Source organism: Erpetoichthys calabaricus, chromosome 11 (assembly GCF_900747795.2).
Source record: "Erpetoichthys calabaricus chromosome 11, fErpCal1.3, whole genome shotgun sequence".
Taxonomy (NCBI): Eukaryota; Metazoa; Chordata; class Cladistia; order Polypteriformes; family Polypteridae; genus Erpetoichthys; species Erpetoichthys calabaricus.
In genome coordinates this window covers 159,078,933-159,105,762 of record NC_041404.2, presented here as the reverse complement: position 1 = coordinate 159,105,762, position 26,830 = coordinate 159,078,933, and the positions used below count along the sequence as shown (strand labels likewise).

At 39.9% G+C, this 26,830-nt stretch overlaps 1 protein-coding gene across 1 annotated transcript in view; it reads left to right on the top strand.

The window, feature by feature from the left end:
* The first annotated feature begins 247 nt into the window (after nt 1–247).
* Nucleotides 248–26,830, top strand: part of LOC114661236 (uncharacterized) — a 45,936-nt gene continuing 19,353 nt past the window's right edge. The window contains exons 1-9 of the mRNA XM_028814448.2: nt 248–603; nt 718–846; nt 6,663–6,810; nt 13,512–13,672; nt 14,475–14,620; nt 15,132–15,288; nt 20,542–20,668; nt 25,156–25,319; nt 25,852–26,000. Coding sequence (XP_028670281.2) covers nt 792–846; nt 6,663–6,810; nt 13,512–13,672; nt 14,475–14,620; nt 15,132–15,288; nt 20,542–20,668; nt 25,156–25,319; nt 25,852–26,000 — 1,107 coding nt within the window. The 5' untranslated portion in view covers nt 248–603; nt 718–791. The remainder of the gene's footprint in view (nt 604–717; nt 847–6,662; nt 6,811–13,511; nt 13,673–14,474; nt 14,621–15,131; nt 15,289–20,541; nt 20,669–25,155; nt 25,320–25,851; nt 26,001–26,830) is intronic.

The following is a 26,830-nucleotide window of genomic DNA, read 5'->3' as shown; positions in this document are numbered from 1 at the left end:
GCTGACGTCCACGCCCCCTACTGGAATCATAAAAGTTTGGCATAAACTGCGAAAGCATTTTGACTTCACGCACCGCTTATGGGATCCGTCGTGATTTCTTCGATTACTAAAACGAAAGCGCCGCTTTTGTGAAATCGAACTATATCGGCGTAACCAAAAAAAAAAATCCACTCCAAGTTCGTTGGGAAAAAACAAGGGCACGCCTCTTGTCCTCCCGACTGCGTCCAGTGAGTATCGTTGTGGGTTTTGAGGAAGATGTGCTTTATTTTTTTTTTCTTTATCGCGTCCGTTCTCTTCTGGTTCCCTTTAAAGACTGAATGAACACCAGTCTTCTTTTCTAAAAGAACTCACGTACCCAATAGCAAGTCTGTGCGAGTGTCGAGTGACGTCCGCAAGGTGGATCCTGTTTCGAGAATTGCGCGGGGGCGGAGATGTGACGGGAGGCCGCTCCAAGGCGTTCATTTTTCTACTACCGTAGATAGTAGATCATGTATTTCGTCTCTTAACTTTTAGAAACACACTTACCAGTGTTCGTTTTCTGTGCTTCAGCTCAGCTGTAAACAACAGTTCTTGTCGGGTGTAACTGAGCGATGTACCTGCCAGGTAAGCCTACAAAGCCGACTTTTCCCAGGTGACAGCGAGTGACGGAAGGGACGCTGAATTAGCGCTGGGCAGTGGCGTGTGACTTTTTTTTTCTGTTTTTTTGTCACTCCGAAGGGAGTAGAATGGATTACCGACTTCTGGAGTAATGAAAAAAATTTCGTTTTACGTATTAAAGAGGCGCATCGGAAATGGATGGATTTGAGTTGGATCTTCTCCTATACCTCGTAGCCCTCACAGTTTTTGGTGAGTACTGAGCTGAACTTCTTTCCCTCGACTTCATGCTACCGCGCTCCCGGTGTACGTGGGACTTAACACTCTAATGTCACTCCCGCATTACGTTGGGTTTCCTTTACATCCCACAGACGCAAGTGTCTTAGGTCATTTGGAGGCTCAAAACTTAAAGCACAGCGAGTAAGGTGGAATGTGTGCCCGAATGAGTGCCGAATGGGCTGGTGTCACGTTGTCGATTTCTGCCGTGTGTTTTTAATTATGTTGAGCATCGCCATGGAAAAACCCCTAATGGAAAAAAAAGTAGGCACTGAAAAGACGAACTTTCTGAGAAAAGTGTCATCACTCTCACTAAAATCCAATTTAATTTCCTCCTTTGCCTTGTACTTATGTGTCGATCTGGTGCCTTTTGTTTTGTTGTGGTCTCCAGACAGATAACCATGGCTCAACTTAAGCATGGTGAAGTATTTGGTTAGATATAAAGAAAACGAAATTAAAGCAATGAATATTTATCCTGTTGTCCAAAGAAAATAAGAAAAAAATCAAAAAGAAAGTTTTATTTTACCCTCTTTTTGGAAGTCTACTGATTTAGTTCTTTTATTTGAAATACAGCATAACAAAATTAAAGAGCTAGACTACCTTAGTTACTCTTAGTAAACAAAGTGAATGATATATTATATGTAGTTTGTTCCTGGAAATAAAATTGCCTCTTGGATCATGCGCCACTTGCAAGAGACCTCTTGGGTTGGGGGTGTCATTCTTAGACCTTAAGCTCCCAAGTCTTTCAATAGAAAACATTTACTTAGTAATAAAGAAGAAATAAACTGCAGCTGTGATGGTTTCGTTTCAAAAGTCCAATAATAAAAATTTTGAGACTTTTTTTGGATTCTATATTGCTAATGGTTTCCCATAAGCTATCTGTTTATTACAAATTTGCACAAGTTAGTAAGAAATTAATTATTAGAGATAATAGGATAAGTAAGGGTCCCACATTATGCAGTAAAATAAAGACTTCATTGCAGGCAGGAGAAGTAATATTGCAGTTAGATTCAATTATGTGGGGTTCTTTGGACAGCACGTAAAATCAGCACCATCCTGCCTGTGTCAGTGACAGTGTGCTCATTTTGTAAAGAGGTACAAATCTAGTAATAATGATAATTATTATTATTATTATTTGTGTAGCCGCTCTACCATGCTCAGAGCACTTCACAAGCATTTGAACAGGTTCAAAAGGAATAATAGAGCAGTTAAAGTTCAAATTAGTAATACTGGATAGAAACTAGTATCACACATGAAATACATTTTAATAGATTAATTAATGAAAAACAAAGTTCTGAATTAAAATAGGAAAACTAAACTAGAATTAAAAATATTCAAAAACACAAAATGCCAGAAGAGGACCAAGAGCAAATAATAATAAAATGATTTATGTGAGGGTACACATAGGAATATCAACAGTTGTTAAATTGTCCAAAAGAATGACTTTTTAGGAAAAAGGACTTAATTTAGATAGAAATAAAGCAATAAAGTCCTCCTCCTTGTAGTAAACGCACAGCCAGTACAGATTAGAAAGGACTCTGCTTGCTGAAGTTCATGAATGACAGATCATGAAGAAGCACAACTCTGTGAACTACGTGCATAAAACTGCTTTTTATGTGAGGTTGTTTTTAGCTCTGCGAATCCCACAAATCAAAGCCATGTGTGATGGTGTAATCGGCCATTCTGAATTGGTCTATTGAGAGTGTGGGTTTGTGCGTGAGGGGCTGTTCTGACCAGAATTGGTTACAACTTTACACCCAATGCTGCCAACGCTGGCCCCCAGCCCTCCGCCACTCTGAATTGGTTTTAATAGGTTTGAGAATGCTATATTTAAAACAAATTAATTTTATATATGAAAATGTGGTGGCACGGTGGCACAGTGGGTAGCGCTGCTGCCTTGCAGTTAGTAGACCCAGGGGTCCTCCCTGCATGGAGTTTGTATGTTCCCCCCGTGTCTGTGTGGGTTTCCTCCGGGTGCTCTGGTTTCCTCCCACAGTCCAAAGACATGCAGGTTAGGTGCATTGGTGATCCTAAATTGTCCCTAGTGTGTGTGCGCCCTGCGGTGGGCTAGCACCCTGCCCGGGGTTTGTTTCCTGCCTTGCGCCCTGTGTTGGCTGGGATTCGCTCCAGCAGACCCCCAAGACCCTGTAGTTAGGATATAGCGGGTTGGATAATGAATGGATGGATATATGAAAATGTGTGTAGGTATGTGATATGCATATGTGTACTTGTAATACGATATGTATGTACCGTATATGTGTATGTACTGTATATTTGTAGCTGGAAATTGACAAAGAGAGAAAATCAACTACATAGCTTAAAATAATTTTTTGTTTAGTTTTTAACTCCTATCAGGAATCATCATCAGAAGAAAATGATAGACATAACAGGAATTTGAGTCAATATATAGCAAATAAGGAGGGGAGGGTAGGTGGATGTCAGGGGATTAATGAGGTGGGGTGCAGAAGGTGTTGCTCATAAAGTGTTATTTATATGTGCTTGGTATTTTCTATTCTATTCTATTCTATTTTCTCTGTTATTAGATAGACTTCATTAATTCAAAATGGAAATGTACATGTGTACAGCAGCAGAAACATAATAATGTTATGTTTGTGTGTCTGTGTATATGCAATGTTCTCATATATACATATGTGTGTGTGTGTGTGTGTGTTCACACACAAAAGAGTATGCACGTGAGACATATACATGTGTGTCTTAAATCTGGGGTTTTTCACAAGTAATTTAGGTGCCAGTAATGAGCTTAATATGATGTGAGGGCTCACTTTGCCATAACTTCTAACTTGGTTAATCTATTCTGAAAGAGTGCCACACCTCAGATATACCAGGTGATTCATAAACACTATTACTCATTTAGCAAGTATCATATTAACATGTATTCTAAAGCTGTTTGTAAAGAAAGTCTAACAGTTTTTTTTTTTTAATCTTACACATGCTTATATGCATCCCGTATGTCTCTTGGCACTCGTCAATCATGTTGTCCTAATGCATCTCAGACTCCTTGTAGCAGACTGCTGCCAAAGGTAGGCAGGGCTTCCTCAATGTGTTACTTCATTTGTTCAGGTGACAAAGCCAGTTTGAAAAAAAATCTATATATAAATATACACATACATAGAGTACATATATACAATTTGGTGCACACTGATACTTCATAGTTACTGAGATAGATAGATAGATAGATAGATAGACAGATACTTTATTAATCCCAAGGGGAAATTCACATACTCCAGCAGCACCTTACTGATACAAAAGACAATATTAAATTAAAGATTGATAATAATGCAGGTAAAAACAGACAATAAAAGAGTAATGTATTTTTGAAAGTGTTGTTCTTCTGAATCACCCTGTAGCTTTAGTGATTAATTCTTTGTATTCAATAATCATAATCAGAAATTAAAAAGCCAAAACTGAACAGTGTAGAAATTCATGTATCTTTTAAAAAAGTAGGGATTATCTATAGTACATATTTTATGTTAATCATAATTTGTATTTATGTATCCTCTAAACATTTTATTTGGGTTAAAAAAAGTATTATTTTTATTCTTCTTTTTATTTTTGAACAGCTATTTATAATAAATTAATATATACTTAACAGGTTTCCACAGAAGGCATTGTTAAGAAACTCCCATTATAGTGAGCTCAATATATGTCGCTGTAATAATTCTTAATATCCTATAATTTCTAACTCTGGATTTTTACATTTCTGTGAATAACAGTGACATTTCTTTTATTCTCCTATATTTTCTGTTCTTGTCTTCTTATATAATACACTACCGTGGCTGTCCGTTTGTCTGTCCAGGATTTTAAATCACCTGAAGCTCGCAAACTGTTTGAACTATTGACCTGAAATTTGGTACGCATATACTACGTGACGTCAGCTCTCCTCTTTCGGGGTGATGATTGACCTCCAAGGTTATTCCTCTTTTTATTTTTATTTTATTTTAGAATCAACTCTTGGCATTTGGGCGCCATTCTCATTCCCTACCACCTTCGCCGTCACTTCCCCTACCTCTTTATATCTTAAATCATTCTTGAGGCAGATGGAAGACTTAAGTGCCAGCTTAAGTGAAAAATTAAGGAAAACGTGTTAAGTAATTGCAACACAAACACTGATTTAATCCGTTTTAACGCAAGAAGATCCCAACGAAACAACATTTATTTATATAGCACATTTTCATACAAATAATGTAGCTCAAAGTGCTTTACATGATGAAGAAAGAGAAAAAAGACAAAATAAATAAGAATTTAAATAAGGGAACACTAATTAACATAGAATAAAATTAAGGTCCGATGACCAGGGAGGACAGAAAAAAACAAAAAAACTCCAGACGGCTGGAGAAAAAAACAAAAATCTGCAGGGGTTCCAGGCCATGAGACCGCCCAGTCCCCTCTAGGCATTCTACCTAACATAAATGATCAGTCCTCATTGTATTCAGGGTTCTCATGGAAGAACTTGGTGATGACGGTCATGTGGATTTCTGACCTTTAATCCATCAATGTAGGGACATCACGGTGCTTTGATCAGGTGGTGGTGGTGCAGGTCGCCATCCCAGAAAACTGGAAAAAGAACAGAAGAGAAAGTAGGGGTTAGTACGGATTTTGAATATGAATACCATGAATAATAATGATAATTAATTGAATATACAGAGTATCAGGATTAAACTAAGATTAAGTTATGAGAAAGCCATGTTAAAGTAATGTGTTTTCAGCAGTTTTTTAAAGTGCTCCCACTGTATTAGCCTGGTAAATTCCTATCGGTAAGCTATTCCAGATTTTAGGTGCATAACAGCAGAAGGCCGCCTCACCACTTCTTTTAAGTTTAGCTCTTGGCATTCTAAGCAGACACTCATTTGAAGATCTAAAGTTACGATTTGGAGTGTAAAGTGTAAGACATTCTGAAATATAAGATGGAGCGAGATTATTTAAGGCAGAAAGAAGTGAAGAAGCAGGCCGCTAGGTTGGAGAAAAGAAGAGCTGCTCAGGAAGCAGCAAGTGCATCAACCTCTGAGCAAATGAATGCTAAACGTACAGAGAAAGAGGATGAAAACTATGAATGCTCAAGTCAAGTGTATTCACTGCACATTATTGTGCAGTGAGACGTTACTGGTGAAAGATATTTCCCAGTTATTTTTTCTCAAATTGTTTGTGTTGGGCCAGTCCTAATGCACTAGAATACACTGTGGGTGTTTCTGTTCCTTTATTTCCCCTAATCTTGTTGTCTGACTTAACGCACACTTAGCAGCATCCATCCATTCATTCATGTGTGGCCCTTTAGCTTGATTGTTAGGATTATCAGCAATTGCAGCCAGGTACAAATTCTGTGACAGGGTCACCATCAAATGCCTCTAAATAGGCTTCTATAGTTCATTAGTTTTACTAGTAAAATTATCTTACTGCTCCATGCAAATTTAATTTTATCTTTAATGACATCAAAGAGTATTGGCTCCATTTAATCCAGTTAGATATCTGCTCCCAGCAATAACAAAGTTAATGTTTGTCTTAACTAAGGCAGTGGGATTGGGTCTTCCTGATCTTCACTGTTGGCAAGCCATGGATGACCTAAAAAATTGATGATGATGTTTCTTGGCATGATTGGGTTTGGCTGCTTTCACTCCTCTTGTGTATCTATAAAGGTCATACAAGAAGATAGACTTTCAGTTGTTTTTATATTGTCTCCCGTTACAGTCCATCAGTTTAGTCAAGCCCCTCTGGATTTTGTGTACATTTTATGGCAAACTAGAGATTCTGCTTTTAATGATTTCATTTTATTGTAGCCCAAACAGGTTCTTCCACACAGCCAACAAACCTCCAGTGTCATAATGACTATTTAAAGGAAATGACCTGCATGTGGAAGGCTGAGGCGAATTCAAACTGTACAACTCTGTACACGTTGCTGCATCAAAAGACAGATGTGCCAAATCAGTAAGTAGATATTTAGTGTGGCATTCAAGTTTTCTACAAGGTTAATCTAGGGGCTGACAGTTTTTGTCAAATATTTGCAACATGACTTATACAGTATAAAGTATAACTGCTGCCCAATTAAGAGCCAAGTGTTAACATTAAGAAGTGCTACATTAACCATATTGGCAATGATGCTAATACTGAGTTTATTTAAAATATTTCAATATTCTCAAACCAGCACAATCCAGTAAGGGTTAAAAGGGTGCTGGATCCTTTCCTGGCTGCATCAGGTGTAGAGCAGGAACTGGGCTTTAAATTCAAGATGCTAGGTGTGTGAGCAGGTCTAATCACTGTGCCACCATCATTATCACTTAAAATATTATTTTTTATCAAAATATTGTTGTTTGTTAATGTAGAGTAGTATTGTTTTTAACATTTAAGCATTAGCATATTTAAAATTTGGTGAAATTGTAAGATTTTTTTTTACCAATTCATCTTTTACCATTTCTTCTCATGTTGTGGTTGATCTTTTTGGTATTGTTGTGTATGTATTTAGTTTTTTGTTAAGTTTGATTTGTGGAAATAAATTAACTGAATTTGTATTTTGTTATGTGTGTATAACAAGTAAAAAGTACTTCATATAGCTACTGTAGCAGATAAGCGTGTTGTCCACCTCTCGAACCCTCAGGTACCACTCTTCAAACCACACTCATATATTCAATAAACAATTCTCTCTCTATAATAACAATACTCCTCCTCTCCCAGACACGTCGCCACCCTACCTCCCAGCTCAGCTCAGTGTCTGGGCTTACCCATAGTCCTTTTATACCCCCTGACCCGGAAGTGGCTCCAAGCCAAACCCACAAGTCCGTTTTCCTTCCGGGTCAGGGCAAAGTCCTTTTCTTCATCCCGGGAGCACATCGCTTCTTCCAGTCACGTGACTGGGATGCACTCCCGGGTTAAAGGGCATGCCAGAGCCCACTAGCCCCCCTACAGCGACTCCTGGCGGCCCCCAAGGTATCCAGCAGGGCTGTGTCAAAACACTACAAAGTCCATAGGGCCCTGCTGGAACTCGGGGCACAAATATGCTGTCCGGAGGGCTCCTCCTAGCGGCCTGGGGGTGATGACCGGAGTCCATAGCCGGTCGTCTGTCACAGTCCCTCCCCCTTAGCGACGACCAGTGGGGCGGAGCGTTGATTCCCGCGAGGGACGTCTTCCTCCAGGAGAATGCGAGATCCGGGCCGTGGTTCTTCTGTCTAGATCCCCCAGCAAACCTTGGGGGAACGGTGTATCTGCAATCCCACCGTTCCCCTGTCCTCCGGGGACAACTCCTCCACACATGGCCCGGTTGCCGGCAGTTGTAGCACCGCCGACGTTCTCCTGGTGGCCTCTCCTCCCGAGACCTAAAGCACCTCGGGAATTCTGTCAGCTCCACCCTGTCCTCCGCCAAGGAGGGGTTAACAGCCGCTTTGCTGCTCTTGGCCCGTTTCTTTTCCCTGTTAGGAGACCCGCATTTCTGTGTGGGGATCTCCTGCTTTCTCTGGGGCTTGTGCACAACGTGAGGCTCTCTATGGAAGAGAGAGAGCCTCTTTGCTGTTTGCACGCCCGTTGTCCTATGTAAACTCGGAGGCGGCGTCATTAGTACCGTATCGCTCCGGGTAACAGCACTATTCAGCTGTCCCGGGACGATCGGTGCTTCCCCCGCCTCATCATTAACCAACGGCAACCCCTTTATCACGCGGGTCGGGCTTTTACGGTCCGCATTAGTCCAGAGCAGCGTCTGATACCGCTGCTCCGGTTCTAACGGACGATTTCCCAACCACTCCGTCATCGTGCCACATTCAACTGTCGGACACACCGCGCTTTGGCAACCGCAACTTATTAAACGCGGTGCCGATTCACACTGCGTCCCCTTATTATATACGGTACAGAGGGCACCTACCTGCACCGCCGCATTAATTGAGGCCGGGGCTTCACGGCCTAACCGCCGAAGGTATTCCTGCAATCCCCTCAACGGCGTTTCGGCTGCAGCTCCCAGCTCTTCGACATGCTCCTTCACCTCCTGTAGTCCCTGGAAGAAAGCGTAAAGGGACGCGAGACATTTCTCGAGCTCCTGCAAGTTTGTAAAGTTATTTATTTCGGCCGGCAGTAAGGCCACTTCCTTATTTAGGTCACCTGCCGACCGGGAACCAATGAGCACGTCCACTCCTGGCACGTGCTCTGCTGATGAGCGCAAGGGCTCCTGGGATATGGAGTCTTCTGAGGGACGGGTGGCTACAACAAGCCGACTGGGATCTGCCTCTTTCACTTTAGCGGCAGATCCTTCAGTCACATTCCGTCTCTCTTTCTTTTTATTTAATGATGGCGCTGCTTCGCTCGCCGCCCCCTTCCCCTTCAGGGAGCCCAGACTTGTCGGGGAAGCACTGACCTCACCGAAGGCTTGTAACTGACCTTCCTCCCGGTCGCCATCGCGCGAGGTCACGTGAACTGTGTCAGCGTATGGGCTGCTCCTCTGCCGACTCCTAGAACTGGTCGCCGTCTTGTTTTCGCGGCCATCTTGCCTAGGGGTGAGGCGGGCGTGCTCTTTGTCTGCTTCGTGCAGACAAGCCTCTGCAAACAGAGAAAAAGAAGCTCCCGGCGGTGCGTGTGCATTCCCAGCACTTACCTCGGAACGTAGGCGGTCTTTCTCCAACTCCCTGTAATAGTCCTCGGGAGTTGCCATGCGGCAACGTTCCGGCTGCTGCCCCGCTCGGGTTTGCTCTGCTTTGAGCTGCGCCCGGTCCTCCTCACTGCCGGTCAGGTAAGACCATAGCGTCTCCAGCCCGTCTGGGACCGAAGTCTTCTGGCTAACTCCAGCCATCTTCCCAGTCTTCTTCCCCATACTCGCCTGCTGTAGAGGACGGCTCTCAGCTGCAGCGCTCTTGGTCGCGGGTGGAGTTTTTATCCTCCGAGGTTACTATGAGGGACCTTCGTAGGGTTCTCTGCCACAACGAATTGAATTATTGATGCAGATCCTCTGCCAACAGACGGCCAGAGACTCCTGCCGACTACGCCAGTGTAGCAGATAAGCGTGTTGTCCACCTCTCGAACCCTCAGGTACCACTCTTCAAACCACACTCATATATTCAATAAACAATTCTCTCTCTATAATAACAATACTCCTCCTCTCCCAGACACGTCGCCACCCTACCTCCCAGCTCAGCTCAGTGTCTGGGCTTACCCATAGTCCTTTTATACCCCCTGACCCGGAAGTGGCTCCAAGCCAAACCCACAAGTCCGTTTTCCTTCCGGGTCAGGGCAAAGTCCTTTTCTTCATCCCGGGAGCACATCGCTTCTTCCAGTCACGTGACTGGGATGCACTCCCGGGTTAAAGGGCATGCCAGAGCCCACTAGCCCCCCTACAGCGACTCCTGGCGGCCCCCAAGGTATCCAGCAGGGCTGTGTCAAAACACTACAAAGTCCATAGGGCCCTGCTGGAACTCGGGGCACAAATATGCTGTCCGGAGGGCTCCTCCTAGCAGCCTGGGGGTGATGACCGGAGTCCATAGCCGGTCGTCTGTCACACTACATTTACAGTGAGGTTATTACAAAAGCTTTTACAAAGCTAATGGATAACACTGTGACAGGGAAAAACTGTTTGTCATTAAAAGGGTATTTCATATGGTAATCATCAGTTTTGCAGCTTTTTGTAGAAATTTATTATAAAACTCTGTCTGTAAATTTCTTGGTGTTCTTCAAAAATTGTATATTACAGAAGAACATGAGGTAGCAAACATAAAATGGAAAACGAGCAGTCTAGAGTTTTGGGTGATTATTTAGCATGGGTTTACTTTAAATAGGCTTGATTGTTGTTAAAATGAGTGAACAGTGTTTGATATTTATATCTGAGAACGCACTAGTGTCAAGTTCCTGAGTAAAATTTTGACAAATTACTTAACTAACATTCAGCAATCAAACTAATCCATCCATCCATTTTCCAACCTGCTGAATCCGAACACAGGGTCACGGGGGTCTGCTGGAGCCAATCCCAGCCAACACAGGGCACAAGGCAGGAAACAATCCTGGGCAGGGTGCCAACCCACCGCAGGACACACACACACACCAAGTACACACTAGGGCCAATTTAGAATTGCCAATCCACCTAACCTGCATGTCTTTGGACTGTGGGAGGAAACCGGAGCGCCCGGAGGAAACCCACGCAGACACGGGGAGAACATGCAAACTCCATGCAGGGAGGACCCGGGAAGCGAACCCAGGTCCCCAGATCACCCAACTGCGAGGCAGCAGCGCTACCCACTGTGCCACCGTGCTGCCCAATCAAACTAATCACAGCTCATATTCAAATATCTATAGAGAATTTGAAAAAATTGTACAGAAATATCCTGTGTATTTACAAGTTAATTATCAAATGCTCCTCAGGTGCAGGTCAGCAATGAGATCGACCGTGCTGCTTTATTTGATTATAGCAGGGGTCCACCACAGCAGTGCAGAAGCTTAACTTTACAACTAACGAATTGGCACAGAAGATGCAGGAAATACTAGAGAACCAGAAGGTTTATTTAACGGAATTAAACATAAACTTGAACTTTGAGCAAGTCTCACTTAAACTTCAATATACTGCTGCATATGAAGACAAGAATAAAAAGAAGTCCTTCAGCAAAGACCATATGAAGATATAAGTATATCTTGTTGCGTACTGGGTTCAGAGTTGCACAAATAACACTCAGAAAAGAAAACAGACTTTATTCTTGAACCTCAAGGGTCAATTTTGGCACTCCGCAAAAGTGATAAACTTTTTCATTTGTTTGGCTCCCGTTATGAGTTCTTGGAAATTCAAAGAATTCAAAGGTGTCTCCTTCAGCACTTTCAAGCTGCAGAGGAGCAGAACCAAAAACTCTGTGAATGATTGTAAGATAGACTGCCAAGGACGGAACTGCTTTTATTAGCAATTAATCAGTGTGGCCTACAGAGGGCGCTTCTGCCACCCAAACCCGACACAAACAGACACAGGACACAAGTTCATCACACACGTTTTATTTATTTTTTTTGCGCCTTCCCCCATTTCCCATCTGTGCAGCACAGTTAAGCACAGTTCACACCACCACACAAAACACTTTTTTCTTCTTCCTCTTTCTTTCTCTTCCTCTCTCTCACCTCCAGTCCTCCTCCAGCAAGCTTAGTCCACAACCTTCTGACTGTGTTTCCCGGAGTAGTGGTGGCTGGCTCCTTTTATAGGGCACCCAGAAGTGCTCCAGGTGTTCGACGACCGTCTTCCGGCAGCACTTCAGGTGTGGAGGAAGTGCTGCACCAAAGGGCTCAACAGTTCTGGCCGTACCCCGTGGATACACAATGGAACCCAACAGGGCTGCGCCAAACTCCCATGGTGCCTTGTATGATTCCGAGGCACCTCTGCAACCCACGGGGGCTGCCACCTAGTGCTCCAGGGGAGGCAAGACCGCAGAATAAGCTGTCTCCCCCAGTCCTTCCAGTAAAGAGGCATCCTGGCCTACTTATAAAGGTTTTTGCTATTATGAGATACAAGATTTGTACAAAGCTGCCGCTCAAAAGTGCAGAATCATCAAAGAATTTCTGCAAGTGACATGTCCTGGTGTTATATTAATAGTCATAAGTATACAGAGTGGAGAGACAAGGTGACAGGCCTGCTCCTTGTGGTGCTCCAGTGTTGCTCACATCCACATCAGAGACACAGTCCTTGAGTCTCACAAACTGTGGTCTACCAGACAGATAGTCCATTATCCAGGACACCATTGGCTCTTCCACCTGCATATCTCGGTTTATCCCCTAACAGGTGTGGCTGACAGGTACTGAAGGCACTGGAGAAATAAAAAAAAAAAATCATCCTCACAGTGCTGCCAGCTTTCTCCTGGTGAGAATAAGCATTGTGGAGCAGACAGAATTGTATCCTCCACTCCAATCTTTGTCTGAGAGGCAGTTGTTGATGGTGTAGGGAGACTAGTCATTGGAAGAAGATGGCAATGAGTGGGAAAATGCATTAAAAATTGATTCAGAGCATTAGCTTTGTCCACATCCCCATCTAGCATCTGAGCCCTGGATTGCTTGAGTCCAGCAATTATTCAAGATATCCTTCATGTTATTCCTAGTGAGTTTGCTTTCTATTTTAGCTTTGTGAGCTTCCTTTCCTTCACTCAGCTTTTTCTTTAGCACACGTTGTACATCCTTTAGAGCCTCTTGGTCATCGGATTTGAATTCAATGGTTAATAGTACGGATTCATGGGCATGTCCTTATAATTTGAGGAATCTTGGGGATGACAGTACCTTAGAAGCAATTATTTACACTCAGGTCTGTCAGTTCATCTTCCACAAATGTTAGAGAAGGATGCTGCTAAAAAAGAAATATAAACAGCTATTATTTTGACATTAACAGTCTTTTACTTCATATTTCACCAGTTCTCATACACATTTTATGTTAAATCTTGACTGAGTCACGTTATCCACATTGAAACTGTGTACAGATGGTGTAGGTATTGCCCTAGTCCAATATTTACTTGACTTGATTGCTGTAAGAAACATTTAGATAAAGTCTGTCTGTTTTCATATATTTATATTTGCTAAAGTCCTTGATGCTGACAGAACTGTTCTTGCTGTGTCTGCAATGTTTATGAACCTTCACGTTTGATGGCTAGAAAAGATTAAATATTCCATTTGTTAATGAACACCTTTTTTTTTTTTGCTTACAATAGAATCAAAACTTGTTTTCCAGTCAACTTGAACCCTGAGCCTGGCAATTTGTCTGACATCTGCACCTGTCGAATTTCAATTGAAATGAATCATTCCTATAAACTGCAGCTCTTCTACAAAGACAAGCTTTTGCAGTGTAGCACTATTAATATTAATGATACAGGTGAGTGAACAGCCTGGACTAGAATGTGTTTACTGCCAAAGTAAGGGGAATTGTGAACTTTGCATCCATTTGTCCGTCAGTTTTCTGGATTTGATTTTCCCAGTTCAGTGTCATACAACTTCCTTGCTGCTTGGGCAGACATGGGTTGGGTTGTGAAACTTTTGCTAACAGTAAGAAGAACATAATTTAAAAACAGTATTGCTTAGTGAAGATGTAAAATTAGTGTATTAAAGTATTAAACACAATTAGATTTTTGTCATTACTTTTTTTAGCTATATAATATTGAAATATGTAAATTAGAGTACTTTCCTATATTTCTCATTAGCAAAATGTATATTATGCCTGATCATTCATTTTCCAAGCATTTTTTATCTAGTTCAGAGTCATCTGGAGCCTGTCCTGGCAGCATTGGTGCAGAGCAGAACCAACACCAGATGGTACACCAGTCTGCAACAGGGCACAAATGAAGAATTCTTTTACACAGTTTAAAGTCAAGAATGCGTGTGACCTTGGAACATGCAATAATGCATAATAGCTTCAAGGAAAAAAGTGTCATGTGGATTACATTTTTGTGACTTGTGACTCAGACTATATGGGCCTCCGATGAAACTTTACTTGATGTTTTGACAGCATGACCCTTACACCACAGATTTTTCAGTTATGCATCTCCATTGATGGACTCTGTGGCTATCAGTCTCTCTCAATGTTTGTGGCGTTAACAGCATAACGTGTATTAGTAAGTTGTAGAGGCCATAACCGATGTGTATTGTCTAACCATTTCTTTATTTTTTTCATAATCTAGTTAAACCTGCCATGCCATACAGCCTCGAAGCAATTCCAGACAAAGATGATGGGATTTTTATGTGGACAAGTAGCTATAGAAGTCAGACGACCCAAGCTCTGTACAAGAAGATATATCAGGTTAAATACAACGAATGTAGTGACATGGTATGTATCTTCTATGAAGATGTGAGTGAAGTCTTTGCAGACTGAAAAAAGGAAATTGGCACCAGTACTGAAAACTTAAAAGCGCTTGTGGAAGAATATGAAAAATTAGTGATTTTTTTTGTAAGCTTATAAGGAAATATTAGTTTTCAGTAGTTTTGTATCATCTTAATTTGATATAAGAATGCATTAATTGATGCTTTTTACATACATGCCTTGTGTTTCTTACTAAAAGCAAAGTTCTCTAGTCTTGGAGGTCTAATCTTATTTGAAGTTTCACCAAGTATTTCTACTTTATGGTATCTGATTTGTTTCAAATTTGATATATCCAGGATTTTTTTTTTGTGTCATTTAATATCCAGTAGTTACTATAATACAGCTTTGTATGTCACAGTTACAGTAAAAAATTCACCTTCCATTGTAGAAGTCAAAGATCGTGTAAGTTTTAGACATTTAAGTTGGTATTTGCATCTATTGAAAAAAAAATAATTTAAAGAATAATGCTTTTCCCCAGGAGTCAGATGATGAGTCTCCTGATTATTTGGATTACAAATTAGTCAAGACCACATTGGGGAATTGTGCCAGGTATTCATTTATGGTCCGTTCCAAGCTACAGGAACCTGATATTTCAGAATGGAGTGCTTGGATCCCTGAAGATGAATGGTATTCAGGTTAGCAAAAATCTTTTTTAATCATACAAAAATAATTGACTAGTAGGCTGATGGAAGCAATGTTCGAAGCTTAAAAGTAACAAACATATGGGGGAAAAATGTAACATATCCAAATTGCAAGTAAATGGTTGTGACTCTTCAACCACTTTGTTCTTTGCACAGTTAACTGCAGCAACCTTTCATGTCTTGGGACAAACTTCAACTTGTGTGTAAAATACTGTATGTATTTCGGTCTCTAGTACATCATTAATTTGTGAGACAGCATGGCAAAAGTTGTTAAATCTTAGCACTTTTCATGATCTATAAGCCTTTTGATTATGAACAGTGCTGGAGAATGTCTCTTTTAAAGTATCTACTAAAAAAGTAATTAAATACTGTATGTTATATAGTTACTTATTATGAAAAGTAATGTGTTTTCAAACCGTGTGTTACTACTTATTCTTTTGTATGAAAAACTACACATTTCACTGGCCAGCATTCATTTGTGATTAAATCCTTAGCCCATATATGACTGACCAGAACAGCAGCCAAATTTGATCAATTTATTGTGTCGTATAAATCCTTTTAGTCCTTAATGTTGTATGAAGTAAAAAATATAGGAACCTGTAGGCTCTAGCAATGATGCAGAGAGCTGTCCCGATGGCATTTCTTCATCACATGGGCGGCCGACTTGTCACGATTGTCAGGACAGCACTACATGGACATTCTGCCGCCCACTGAGCGAAAACAGTCACCAACTACCAAATGTGTTGTGTGCAACAAGTGTGGAGAGTTTAAAAGAAACATGTTATATTCGTGGCACATGTGCTTCTAATCCTGCACTCAGTGAGGTGCCATTCTTCAAGGATTCTCTTTCAAATGGAAACATGTAGGCATGCTGCTGGTCAAAATAAAGTAATTAACTGTTTCTTTACATTTTTGATTGAGTTACTGTTGATAATAAAACCACTGCTTTATAATGCATTTCTTTACATTTTTTATGAATTTTAATAGAGTTCATTATTTATCACATATGCTTAGACCCAGACTGCAGCATCCTGGTTGTAAATGCTCCAGAAGTAAATGTGTATCTCAGTTGATGCCAATTGCCAGTTACTTTGCAATATTCCACATAAGAACTCCTTCAGACAAGTACAGTATGTATAAGAGTGACGCCAAATTTTGGCCCTCTTAATACTCTGCATAGAGACTCACTATTACCAGCATTAACAAACATATAGGGGTCCTTGCGACACATGAAGTCTCAGTCACTTTGGTTATAAATCCATACTTGTTCTGAATATTGAGGAGTAACCTCTAAGCCTTGATAACCCTGTGGGCAAGAAAGAATCAAACTTCCCACATTTGGTGCCCTAATATTTACTTCAGTCACTCAAGATATTTAGGCAAAGTATATAAATGTAGAAGCAACATGGCATTTATTAAAGTATAATAATATCAATAGAAGAAAAGTATACAGTAATCCCTCCTCCATCGCGGGGGTTGCGTTCCAGAGCCACCCGCGAAATAAGAAAATCCGCGAAGTAGAAACCATATGTTTATATGGTTATTTTTATATTGTCATGCTTGGGTCACAGATTTGCGCAGAAACACAGGAGGTTGTAGAGAGACAGGAACGTTATTCAAACACTGCAAACAAACATTTGTCTCTTTTTCAAAAGTTTAAACTGTGCTCCATGACAAGACAGAGATGACAGTTCTGTCTCACAATTAAAAGAATGCAAACATATCTTCCTCTTCAAAGGAGTGGGCGTCAGGAGCACAGACTGTCAGAAAGACAGAGGAAAGCAAACAAATCATTAGGGCTGTTTGGCTTTTAAGTATGCGAAGCACCGCCGGTACAAAGCTGTTGAAGGCGGCAGCTCACACCCCGTCCGTCAGGAGCAGGGAGAGAGAGAGAGAGAGAGAGACAGAGAAAAACAAACAGTCAAAAATCAATACGTGCCCTTCGAGCTTTTAAGTATGCGAAGCACCGTGCAGCATATTGCTTCAGGAAGCAGCTGCACAGAAGATAGTTACGTGAAGATAATCTTTCAGCATTTTTAGACGAGCGTCCGTATCGTCTAGGTGTGCGAACAGCCCCTACGTCAGGAGCAGAGAAAGTCAGCGCAAGAGAGAGAGAGAGAAAAGTAAGTTGGGTAGCTTCTCAGCCATCTGCCAATAGCGTCCCTTGTATGAAATCAACTGGGCAAACCAACTGAGGAAGCATGTACCAGAAATTAAAAGGCCCATTGTCCTCAGAAATCTGCGAACCAGCAAAAAATCCGCGATATATATTTAAATATGCTTACATATAAAATCCGCGATAGAGTGAAGCCGCGAAAGGCGAAGCGCGATAAAGCGAGGGATCACTGTAATACAAAATTTAAATTGAGAGAAATGTCTGAATGTAGATAGTTTCAGGAAAACTCACTGAAATTTAGCATTATCAAGGGTGAATATTGTCCTTGGTGGCATTTTGATTTAGCCATCTGTGTTATTTGTAGGCTTCGTACTCCGACATCCAAATGAAAAAGTCACACATGTCTCAATCTTGACGTCGTTTCCTATGTTGTCACCCCCTGGCCCTTTGGATGAGCCATATTTATGTTAAAATTTCATGACTTGTCATTGAATATGTGAATTTCCCCTTGGGGATTAATAAAGTATCTATCTATGTATCTATTGGACACATTTGATTGGCTGACTATCCTTATGATGGATGACTCTGTTCAAATTCTTTGATCTGTTTTATAAACTTGTGTACTGCTTTCCTTTCCCAGATTATAAACTAATTGAAACAGTTTCCGGTCTCGACTTATTTTTTGTTCTCGGGTTATAAATCAATTGAACCAGCCATCTTAAGGTTATAAATTAGTTGTGCAATATAGAAATAGGGTCGGCACGGTGGAGCAGTGGTAGCGCTGCTGCCTCGCAGTTAGGAGACCCGGGTTCGCTTCCCGGGTCCTCCCTGCGTGGAGTTTGCATGTTTGCAACCCCGTGTCTGCGTGGGTTTCCTCCGGGCGCTCCGGTTTCCTCCCACAGTCCAAAGACTTGCAGGTTAGGTGGATTGGCGATTCTAAATTGGCCCTAGTGTGTGCTTGGTGTGTGGGTGTGTTTGTGTGTGTCCTGTGGTGGGTTGACACCCTGCCCAGGATTGGTTCCTGCCTTGTGCCCTGTGTTCGGATTCAGCGGGTTGGAAAATGGATGGATGGATATAGAAAGAGTGTATGAGAGATAAATATTTTCAATGTGAATTGCCTCTGTAATTAAATTGCTATTAATGGTCCTGTAAATTCGGTTCATCTTGTTTCGTTTGAGCAAAAATTTAAAATTATTGTAAGCATTCTGCAGTTTAGAAAAATCAAACACTTTCTGCTTCAGGACAGTGACACTACAACTTAAAACGATTGCCGTTTACCACAGATTGATCACATCATCCTATTCTCAAAGCATGCATAAATCGTGTATTTTTATTTCTTAACTTATTTCATAATTGGATAAAATTGGCAGTAATGAAAGCGCCTGGATTGTCTTGCTTTTCTGAATTAAACTTAATTTAAATTAATATGAGCAATTCCCACAATCCTGCAGTGGAATTCAAGTACATTCTAAGGATAAATATCCCTTTATCATCACTGTTTATCTTCTTTTAAAGGTTTTATCCTATCTATTTTTAAATTAAAGGGCATGTCACATTACAGGACTTTTCTAGGTATTTCAGTCAAATGCTCAATTTACGTAATCTTACTGAGTTGGAGGTAGTCACAGTGCACTCCCATGACCAGCAGCCACATAGTTTCACATGCCTTGTGAATCAGCCCAACCAGTCTGCGACTCGCCATGACAAAACCAACTAGGTTCAGATTTGTCTGTAGGGGCTGTACGGGTGGGTGTGTGTGGGTGTGTGAGTGGGTGAGTGAGAGATGGCAGCCAATGAGCACCCACCAGGAACTACAATAAAACAATACAGGGATGAGGAATAAGGGACACAGGAGTTTTGAGCCTGTCAAACAGAAGAAAGACTGATCTGTATGATGTGACATGTTTTCAGTACTAGAATAGAAAAGGACCAAGATTGCAGCTAAGCTTGCCGTACCTGTAAGGCCTTTACATTGCCACTGGCTCTGTCCGGCATCACGTTATTGGCTGTCATAAAACGGGCAAGTCTGTGATACTTTGGAAATGTCAAAAGCCATCACACAGTCATCTGATTTGACGTACATTGTAATTTGTGTAATCTGACACAAATGGTGATGCGATTAACAAATGCAGTTGTCAAGTTGGACATTCCTGCTGACTAGAAGTCATATAATGTGATATTAGCTTAAAACTATATTCTTTACATCTGGTTTTGTTTTACTGCATACTGATAAGACAGAACAATGATGTTCAATATTCTGACATGTTTGGTTCACACTGGTATGCAACTCATTGTCATTCTTTGCATCACTCTATTCACTTCTTTAACACAATGTGTTATTCCGAAAGAATGAAATTCAAATGTTTTATTTTTCTGTCAAATCTTTGAAAGTATGCTTTGAGTTCATTTTTTTTTTGTTGTTTTAAAAGAATGTAATTTGTTCCTGCCTTTACTCCACCTCCTCCTCCTCACTTTGGGGTCAAATATATTCAGGTGTTATTTATAATTCTGAATTTGAGTCATATCTCTAGTTATATGTATCTATGGTTTTATGTAGTTACATATTGTAATAATCTTATCACATAACTCATCCTGGTTCAGAAAGACTTTATCTTTCTAATTCATATTGTCAATTTGTAAACTGAAAAATGTGAAGCAGATAAGACTTTCCAGTCCACATTTGTTCCATTGATGCTGACTAGGATTTGGCTTTCTTTCTATTTTCACAATGACTACTTGTGGTTTTTTTTTTTTTTGACATCAAGGTGAACTTTGTTAGATCTGCCAGTTTATTCTCATTTTGCAGTTGCATCTTGGATGTTGATCAGGCCAACCACTGTTCTGTTATCAGCCAATTTTATGATGTGATTTTTTTTTTTTATACACTGTAGTAAATTTATCCTCGCTGACTCACTTTTAACATTCCAGTGGTATACTGTGCAAAAATCAATGAACACATGATCTGCTGAAATCTCTCCATAGAAAAGACACGATAACTCTTAAGAGTGGATTTTCTGCAATTTGTTTTTGATTCAAGAGCAGCAGATACTTGTTATTTCAAATAAAGATACACAAATGTCTCTCTGAGTGGTTTGCCTTAATTGTCCCCTTTTTATTCATTTAATTTACAGAAAGCAAGGAGCTTACCTGTCACAATGACTTTGATGCAGAAATGGTCTGCACCTGGAACCCAGGAAAGTACATTAACTGTGCAGAAGAGTACACTTTCAATTTTAGGAGGCTACATCATCCTTTGGAGTGAGTGATTGTATTTGCATTCAGTTTTAAAAATTAATGTTAGATGCATTTAAGTGGAATATCATCTATCCATCTGTTTTTCAGAGTTACTTAATCATATTTGTCACTTCTGGAGATTTTTGTTTCGTATCTGTACAAAAAACGGGTGCTAAAAAGGTCCAATAGAAAAGTTTGCAGTCACTTAAAAATTAATGTGATCCTGAGGTCAACATAGGCAGAACTCCAGCAAAATTATTTCCACCTAAGGGTGCATCACATACTCTCGGACACCGTTGGAAATTAAGAGGAAGTGTATTTAAGACTGAAGCCAGGAAGTGCTTTTTTATGCAAAGAGTTGTGGGAATGTGGAATACACTACTGAGACTTAGGGTTGAATCAGAAACCTTGACAGCCTTTAAGAAAATCTTGAGACAGCTTAGCTTTCAAATAAACAAATGAGTTTGGCGGACGGAATGGTTTCCTCTCGTTTGTCATATTTCTTGTGTTCTAATGTAGGCAGCGGCAAACCTACAGAGCTTTCTTGGCCCAAAGAAGGTGTTTTTGCAAATTTGCTCAAACAAGCACATTTGAAATCATTTTTTGTCAGTTGTTCATGTTATAGCTAGTGTTTTCATTACTTTGATCAGATAAACCTGTAGTGCCTTTCAATAGTGAACATTATCCCAAAACAGAGTGTGTGCAAGTCACCTTGGGAATAGTTGTTTACAGATCACCTAATCTCTCTATAGCAGGGGTCCTCAATCACAGTCCTGGAGGGCCGCAGTGGCTGCAGATTTTTGTTCTAACCAGGCTGCTTAATTAGAAAGCAATTCTTTCCAATAATTTAATTTCATGGCTTGGTGTTTTAACTCTGCTGTGTCAGGTAATTCTCATATCCTAGTTTTTCTTCCCCTTTCTAAGGATATCATCCAAATGATTTGAAAGCTAAAACAGATGAGTAATTCTGTCCTTCACTTTTTTCTCTTCACTTTCCTTCCAAGTATTTAATGAAACCCAATAGTGCATGATAAATGATTTTACTTCCACCTCTGTTGCCCTCCCACAGGGCTCTATCCTGGGACCTCTTCTGTTCTCCTTGTACCTGCTGCCACTCGGTGCTATTTTTCGGAAACACGGTATTTCCTTTCATCTTTATGCAGATGACTTGTCGAGTGTATTTCCCTCTGAAGCGCAAAGGTCCATGTTCTGTCCAGCTTGATTGCCTTATTGAAATAAGGAGTTGGATGGCATTAAATTTTCTAAATTTTAATGAGAACAAAACAGAAGTCATTGCTATTTAGGCCCAATAGCACCAGTGGGACCCCCTGCATCGACCTTTCCACTGTGGCTCAATTTGAGAAATCCATGATCACAAATTTAGGTGTAAAAATGGATTCCACTTTAAAACTTGATAGCCATGTGAACGCAGTGGTAAAATCTTGCTTTTTCCAGTTGAGGCGGCTGTCAAATATCAAGCCTGTGTTGTCTAAGCGCAACCTTGAAACAGTGATACATGCTTTTATAACCTCTCGTCTAGATTACTGCAATGCGCTTCTTTTTGGAATTAGCCAGGCCTCCATGGCTTGCCTACAGCTGGTGCAAAACGCTGCTGCTCGATTTTTAACTGGCACAAGAAAGCATGAGCATGTTACCCCGATTTTGGCTTCCCTCCACTGGCTTCCAATTCGTTTTCGAATCCATTTTAAGATCCTTGTATTTGTTTTTAAATCTTTTAATGGGTGTGCCCCTCTTTATTTGTCGGAACTGCTGCACCCTTACATACCGTCTCGCTCTCTCAGGTCAGCAGACCAGATGCTTTTACGCGTTCCCAAAGCACGATGCAAACTCCGAGGTGATTGAGCTTTTTCAGTTGCAGCCCCAAAACTTTGGAACGATTTGCTGTTGCACGTTAGGCAGGCTCCTTCGCTAGCTGCCTTTAAATCCTATTTAAAAACACATTTTTACTCTCTGGCTTTTAACCCTGTATAATATGTTGGCTATTTGTATACTTTTTATACTTTCTATTAAGAATCTCTTCAGTTCTTATGTGTTTATGTGTTGTTTTTCTTTGTATAGCACTTTGGTCAGCCTTGAGGTTGTTTTTAAAGTGCTTTATAAATAAATAAAATTAAAAAAAAAATAAAAATAAATACACACCGGTGTAAATGGTAACAAGCCAATGGAGAAATGCTGGTCTCTTTTGTCATTTGCATTTTATTGCTAATTAGGAGAAATTAAAAAACCAAGAATACAGCTGTTTAAGACTAAAATAAGCAATAAGGGGTGAAAATCGTAACGAGCGAGACAACTAAAGTGAAGCAGAAGTGTTACTTGAGCAATAAGTGCTTCTTATTAAGCAGTTGGGTTGGAATAAAAACCTGCAGCCACTGTGGCCCTCCAGGTCCGTGATTGAGGACCCCTGCTCTATAGTAATAAAAACGTAATGCAAAGCGCAAAATGAAATAAAGAGCATAAACCTGAAAAGCTTGATGAACAACAACAACTGCTGTCTTTTTGGCAGTTATCTAGATTTAGTTAAAATGGCTTGCTTTTCCAAAACATAACTTACAGTCATAGTCACCCTTAGGAAAAATAAACACTTTAAGTTTCACTTAATCCACTAGTGCTTCCATCTTTTCCTTCTTTAGTCTGCTTCTTAGTCTCTTCCGTCTCAACCTCTGTCATGGTGCATGTAACAAACCTTAAGTTTCAGAAAAAAAAAAAAAAACTATTCTGTATGTGAACAATGCAGTATGACAACGCCATGTAGATTTAAAATGAAAGTAAACAGGTATTGACTTTTTATAAGAGGACGTTGTTAGAGTTATATTGAATGTGCTATTCAATAAAATAATGGATTTGTATATTCAGAAATAATATATTTGTCTTTCTTATTTTCATATACCATGCTACTGTTACTTTATGTGCCTGTGTATGATACTGTAGGTCCCTGCTTCAAAACACTGATAGGCAGAGCTGGTTTGACTTCATTTTTTTGCTTTAATGACAACCAAGTTCATGACTCATCATTGCATAAATCACAGGCAGTTTATGCAAAATTTGAGAAAGATATAGAGAACAGTGGATTATACATTAAACTTTCCTCAAAAAAAAAATAGCTAGGTATAGAGAGGGGAGAGGTTGGGAGCATGAACTGATACAGTGCATTGCCGCACCCACCTCATGACAGACCAACTCAGGATCAAAATTAGGACCCAGGTGCAGCTGTGCAACACCTCAGCACCACACTAGTTCGGGTGGAACAGAACAGTATAAAGTTTTTTACAGTGGGTAGAATGCCAGTCCTGCCACCAACCCCTGAGTTCTGCCTGCAAGTTGGAGGACCTGCTAGTACATCCAGGACATAGTAATTACAGGTTACAGGCCTCGCTCATTGGCCCAACGGAGTGGAATCACTTCTGGCATTTACAGGATTTGAATCAGCAACCTTCCGATAGACAGTTATAATGTTAAAACATATAAAACAAGTTTTGAAGTCATGGATCAAATAAATGACTACAAGGTAACCAATTCACCAGAATGTTATTTTTATATATTGCCTTTCACTGTTACAAAGCAGTTTACATAGGAATTTGTGGTATAGTGCAGCAAGAGGGAGCTGGTAGCTGACATAATAATATGTCAGAAAATAAAATAGTAATATTTATTACTTTAAAAGAGGCCAGATGCACGTTCATAGTGGTTCATCTTCAGAAGATAGTGAGGCTCTTGCCTGTTCATATGCTGTTAGTTTAGGGTGGTTTAATGTCTGCACTGTTATTCCTACAGGTTAGCTCCCACAAATTATTCAATTTGTTCCTGGTTTTCTTTTAGCAGTTTAAATTTCTGTATATTTAATTCCTGCTTATTTTTCTTATTCTAATTCATAACGCCATGTTTCACGTATAAATCTGTTCGTTGGTTTGTATCCATCATTGTCTATCTGATCTCTTTCATTGCTTTTATTCTTTTTGTACCCCCCCTAAATATTTTTGAAGTATTTTGAGCATGGGAAAGGCACTATATAAATAAATGTATATTATTATTATTACAGGCAACCTTTCTGTTTTGTTTTAGCATTTAAATATTAGAGAAATTATTCTGTCAGTTTAGAGAGTACTGTAAGCCACTATGTGCTCAATGCAAAATGTTGACATTCCCTCTCCAAAAATTTGAAACGATTTTGCCTTTGCTATCTGATTATTTAAAAACATTTTTTTAAAAAGATGGAGCAACCATAATTATAAGAGCCATCTGTATCAACCAATGAAAGCTGCTAAATTAAGTATAGGAACTTTTAGAGTTGACTCCTGTGTGTTTGACAGTTTAGTCTTAACTAAATCAGGATGTTGAATACAGGAATTAATTCTCTAAAAGTATGCATTGTGTACAGATACTTGCAGAGAATATGTCCAGTTTTTGCTGTTTGGATTTTCCAAGTTTTGAATTGTGCCTGTACTTTAAAGCAGGCAGACATTTTCATTCTCTGTTTCTCTTCTTATTTTTAGAAACAGTATTTGTATTCCTCGCAATACAGACCATACACCCATTTCATACTGTGAGTGCAGAATCGATGATATTGACGCATTTACGTCTTCTGATAAATATGTCATTGAAGTCTGGTCAGGAGCAAAACTGATAATTCTGAATACTGTAGTACCTCATGAGTCCAGTAAGTCCTGTTTTCCTTCCGTTTTTTTCTTCTTTTTCCTGTTCATGATCAATCTTCAAAGTAGGATTAAAATGTATTGGATATGAACACTGCATTATTTAAAGGAATAGCTTTTACAACCTTATTCTAATGTTATTCCTCTTACCTTAATGGTAGTCACTACAAGTTTCATTTCCTTGTATTGCAGTAGCCTGCCTTCATAGGTTTTGGGGATAAGAAGGAGGTTGATTGTTTGAAAAAGGAACTTAGCCCATTAAAATGTGTTTAGTAATATACTTGCAGGAAGAGGTGTTATTTATATATTGCATATTTGGAAAATGTGACTTATAAGACCAGGGACATATTAGTGTTTTAATTTTGCTTTTAGCAGCTGCACAGGTGGGTTAAATGTTTTGCATAGGTTCACAGAGAGGGGTAAAGAGGTTGAAATTGAAACTTTGAGGTTTATACTCAAATACTGTAACCCCTGCACCAAACGTCCTGTCTGTGTAACTAAAGCAAGCTAACGTTTGTATTTTTATGTCCATTTTAGTCAAACCAAGATGTCCAGGCAATCTGAAAATAACAAAAAATGAACATGGAAATGTACTCCTCACCTGGATCTCAAATTATTCCAATAAAAGTTTCATGTCAGATTTAAACTTTGACATCAGTTATAGAAAAAAGGACAGACCAGAAGAGGTATGTTCACGATAGATTGTATTCTGACCTTTTTTCAATTTTTTTAATTGGTATCAAGTATTATTGAAAATGAGTGGTCTGCTCTGGTGTCAATTAATGTTATATGGGCCCTTTCACACTTTTACATTCCTGCACAGGAGTGTTGTTAGGCTGCCTTTGCAGCTGTCTTCTCTGCAAACCTTGAAGCCATCTGCACGCCTCACGTTATTCTTCTTCAGCCTGTAGCCAAAAACCTTGTCTTTTGTACATGAGGCCAATTGTTATCTTAAAAAAAGGAATATCTATCCATACATCTCAAGAAATCAGTGACTGACTACCAAAACATATTCTGGCTTTCATATAGTGTGACATTTGTATTCTTGAGAGCAGCTATGAAATTATACTGAATTATTTAGAAGGTAGTTGGGGAAAAGAAAGCAAGACCACACCATGCTATACGGTACAATATTTGTTTATATAAAACACGGTGTTAAAAGAAAGTGTTAGTGAACGTTGCATACTATTTTAGTCTTGGTCAGACAAAACTAATATGAATAAAAATTAGTCCTTCTTTCATGTTTTATGTCACTGAAGTACAACAGACCTTGTAAACATTAAAGGAATACTCCAGCCAAAAAGATATTTTTATATGTTTTATATGGACAGATTCTCATAACTAAGGAATGGTTAGCCTTGTCTTCTGAGCTCTTCACTTGCGATGATCAGTTTTGTAACTTTGTCCTGTCACACTTGTTCCTAAACAGTCCTCCGGACTGATATTTATTTGATTATCTTGACCTCTTTTGTAAGTCGCTTTGGATAAAAACATCTGCTAAGTGAATAAATGAAAA